At 35.2% G+C, this 3626-nt stretch overlaps 1 protein-coding gene across 1 annotated transcript; it reads right to left on the reverse strand.

Annotated features, from left to right (window-relative positions):
* Positions 1–2042: 2042 nt before the first annotated feature.
* LOC132618014 (transcription factor MYB14-like) lies at positions 2043–3161 on the reverse strand. The gene is made up of 3 exons (XM_060333083.1): positions 2983–3161; positions 2654–2783; positions 2043–2562 (listed from the first exon to the last, which is right to left on the reverse strand). The coding sequence occupies exons 1-3, from the start codon at positions 3113–3115 to the stop codon at positions 2073–2075; spliced, it is 753 nt and encodes a 250-aa protein (XP_060189066.1). The 5' UTR covers positions 3116–3161; the 3' UTR covers positions 2043–2072.
* Positions 3162–3626: the final 465 nt, after the last annotated feature.

Raw genomic sequence — 3626 nt, forward strand, 5'->3', positions numbered from 1 at the left:
GCCGCCGTCGGTCAGATCTGTTGGTTCATCGGAGCTCTCTGTCGTGGTTTCGCGCCGCGCTGGCTGGTTCATCGAAGCTCTCCATCGGCGTTTCCGGCGATGCTATCAGATTTGGTTGTTGTTGGTTGGTGGCTGGAGCTCGTTCGCCGGAGCTCCGGCGTCGATCCATCGGCTAAGTAGTAGAAACAATCAAGATAATTTTTTTTATAAATAATAAAAATAAAGTATTCTACTTTAAATATATATGTAGCCATTAATTGTATTTAACATATTACTCTTAGCTATATGATGTAATTAATCTAAACTATAACTACTAAATATAATTACCTACTAGTGTTTCCACACCATGTAGATTTCCCTATATATTAAGCATAGTATAATATTTATTAGCTTTTAAGTCAAGAAATAAATCAATAATATATCTACTTACATTAATTAATTATTCTTAAAATAAATATACAAAGAGAATAATTAGTGTACGTTGAAAAAAGGAAAAAAAAAATGAAATTCCAAATTCGGTGGGATCTTATTTAATTATCAATCAATGCAGAATTTTATAAATGTGTTAATATATATATATATATAAATGTGCCATTTGTGTTACTAAACTCTATAGATGTGTTGCACCTAGTAAAAATCTCCTTTATTAATTAAAAAAAAATTGTTGTTGGGCCGCGCCGGTGTCCTGGTGGGCCAGAACCCAGGCTTGTTGGTGGGCTGGGCTACATGGCATGTCCGGCCCAGCCCCCCAAATTGTTCCACTAGCCTAGCCCACTACCCCTCTTATCGGGTTCCGTTCCGAGCCGGTTATGGGCCGAGTTAGGTGGGCTGGGCCTGGCTGACCCGACCCGACCCGACCCGACCCAATTGATAGGTTTACCTCCAGTGTAGCTCCTATCTAGTTTGTCAAGTGCACTCTTAATTTGATTACACCCGTTCATTTTCGGATCTAAGGGTCAATATTTAATTAATTAAATACAACCTCTAAACCATGGTTAGAGCTTATTAGTTTTATATTTTATTAGTTTTCCTTATATATAGGCAAAAATCTTGCTGTGATAAGTTTTCTGTTTTTCCTTATTCTCTGCGATCAACTCTCTGTTTTTATATTTATAATCTTCATAATTTTTCTTTCCATTTATTATTGAGTGAAAATCATCGTGTGGTGACATGCCAACTCACCACACAATATATGTTCTTTGTTCTCTTTTCTTTTTCTGCACTTTAATTGTGATAATGTATCATTCTAGACGTTAGTCTATGTAGGTGGCTATATCCATAACATGGCCGGTGAAGTAGAAAACAAACAAGAGTTGCAGTACTTTCTCTCGCTCTTCGTGGCCTTTTTCTTAAATTAATCACACTAGTGTAGGGTTGACTCCCTTATTCGTACTTAATTATTTGTCTTATTGAGAAGGGCAAAAGGTAGAAAAGATAATATGCAGATACGTACAACTGAATAAACAAACTATGACTTTTCATAGACTCAGTTCATAACTTGCGGAGACTTCAATTAGATGCTCAAGGGTCCATCTAACTAAACAATTTGTGGAGAAATAGATACGTACTGATGATGCAGTGTTACATGAGACAAACATCTTTTAATTTTTAGCATCATGTGATGGAAACAACATTGACCTAACAATTATTTCAGTCTATATCTGGTCATATAAGTGCATATACTAGAATCAATAATTAAGGTGTTTGGCGTCTGGTTTTCTTAAAGAGTACTGTAGTCAAACTAATGATGTTATGTTAGAAATACCAACAGCTATGTGCTTGCAAATCTAAGGTATACCATATTTTCTAAAATTACTTCAGACGTAATTGGAGAAATTGGCTTTATAAAGAGCACACTGGATGATCGATTTTTATTTCTCTATTACAAACGTAGTCCAATCTCGAATATTTAATTGCAAAACCTAATTATAAGTACACACAAAATATGAATAATCTAGTGAAAGTTGCAAAAATTTCAGAATTTGCAATTCAGCACAAGTTCTCGATCAAAATTTTCGTAGTATGTGTCAAAATCTTCTTGAAGGCTAGGTTGGGGTATATAAGAATATATTTTAAAAGAAAGGTTCTGTCCAGAAACTATGAAAGGGCTCGGTCCAAAAATGGTCAAAGGGTTCTGTTTGAAAATTGTTGATAGGATTTGTCCAGGAAAAGGAGTCTGGAAGTGGAAGTGTTTCCAATGAACTTAAATTTGGAAGTTGTTCCATTGACCTCATGTAATTATCTTCATCCATCCAGGCCATTCCATTTAGATGGGAATTAGAAGTGGAATATAAATCACTTGATGAAACCTCTAGAGGACATGAAGTGTCAACAGGATAATCTGACACCTCTCTAATATTACAGTCAGCTGCTTCATGTTCCGAAACTTTATAAGAAGATTGCTCATTTTGAGATCCAGACATCGAAGATTCAGTAAGTTGCTCCACATTTGATGAATTGGTCATATTTGTTAATCTCGCGCGTTTCTTTAGATGAGCATGCCAATGGTTTTTGACATCGTTGTCTGACCTTCCTGGTAATTTTGCAGCAATGGCTGACCATCTGCAACATTGATAATCACAACTACGTCAGGAGCATAGTATTTTAAAAATGATTACAACTTTGTTTAGTTGATGTAATGTCCTCTGCTTACCTATTTCCAAGCTCGTTGTGTAATTTAATAATGAGTTGCTCTTCTTCATGGCTATATTTCCCTTTCTTCAAATCAGGCCTCAAGTAATTCATCCATCTCAGTCTGCAGCTCTTCCCACATCTCATTAGTCCTGAAAAATAAATATCCAAAAAGACATTAAAGAACTTTAATTCTCTTCCTAAAAGCTAGTAGTAGTAAGAAGCATATAGAGAATCCATGAGTAAACCAAAACATGAATGAGAAGAAAGTTTGGAAATCCAAAGAGGTATTATTCTTTTTAAGTCAGAAGAAAAAGTGAATCACTTAAATTGAAAAGGAGTACTAATTACCAGCATATTTAGGCAATTGCCGCCAATTGGGATGACCAAATCTTTCAACATAAGCTCTCAGTTTGTTGTCTTCTTCTTCACTCCATGAACCTCTCTTTATTCCATGAGTGTCAATAAAAGGAGTTCTCACCATTTTCTAATTTGAGTACCTTAATTCGCTATTTGTTTTCTTATTTTGATTTCTTTATGTTATTAACTCACTCTGACTCACTTGCAGTGTAAAGTTTTCGCTCTTATATGTGATAGGACCAGATAACTGAAGCCGTGTTTTCTCATTAATTTATCCCTAACTAAACCAAACAAGAAGTTGATTTGGATTTAGAATAAACAATTAATGGAACCCCAATATAGAGACTGCTTCGTTTTATTAACTCTAGTGTGAACGGTCCGAACCCCTTCGGCGGAAAAAACACTGGTTATATATGATTAAAATTATTTTTTATGTATATGTAATAGATGTTAAATCCTCTTTCGCTTTTTTATATTTTGAACCCCTTAGTGAAAATCTATATGACCCACCACGTCAACATCGCCACTTAGGCACCACTTGCCAAAAATTTTGCCTATATGGAAAGCTTACAGAGAGCCCGTTTGGCTTAGCTTATAAGTTGTGTTGAAAACAACTTATAAACTGTTTTCAGTTT

The sequence above is a fragment of the Lycium barbarum genome, chromosome 11, assembly GCF_019175385.1.
Source record: "Lycium barbarum isolate Lr01 chromosome 11, ASM1917538v2, whole genome shotgun sequence".
NCBI lineage: Eukaryota > Viridiplantae > Streptophyta > Magnoliopsida > Solanales > Solanaceae > Lycium > Lycium barbarum.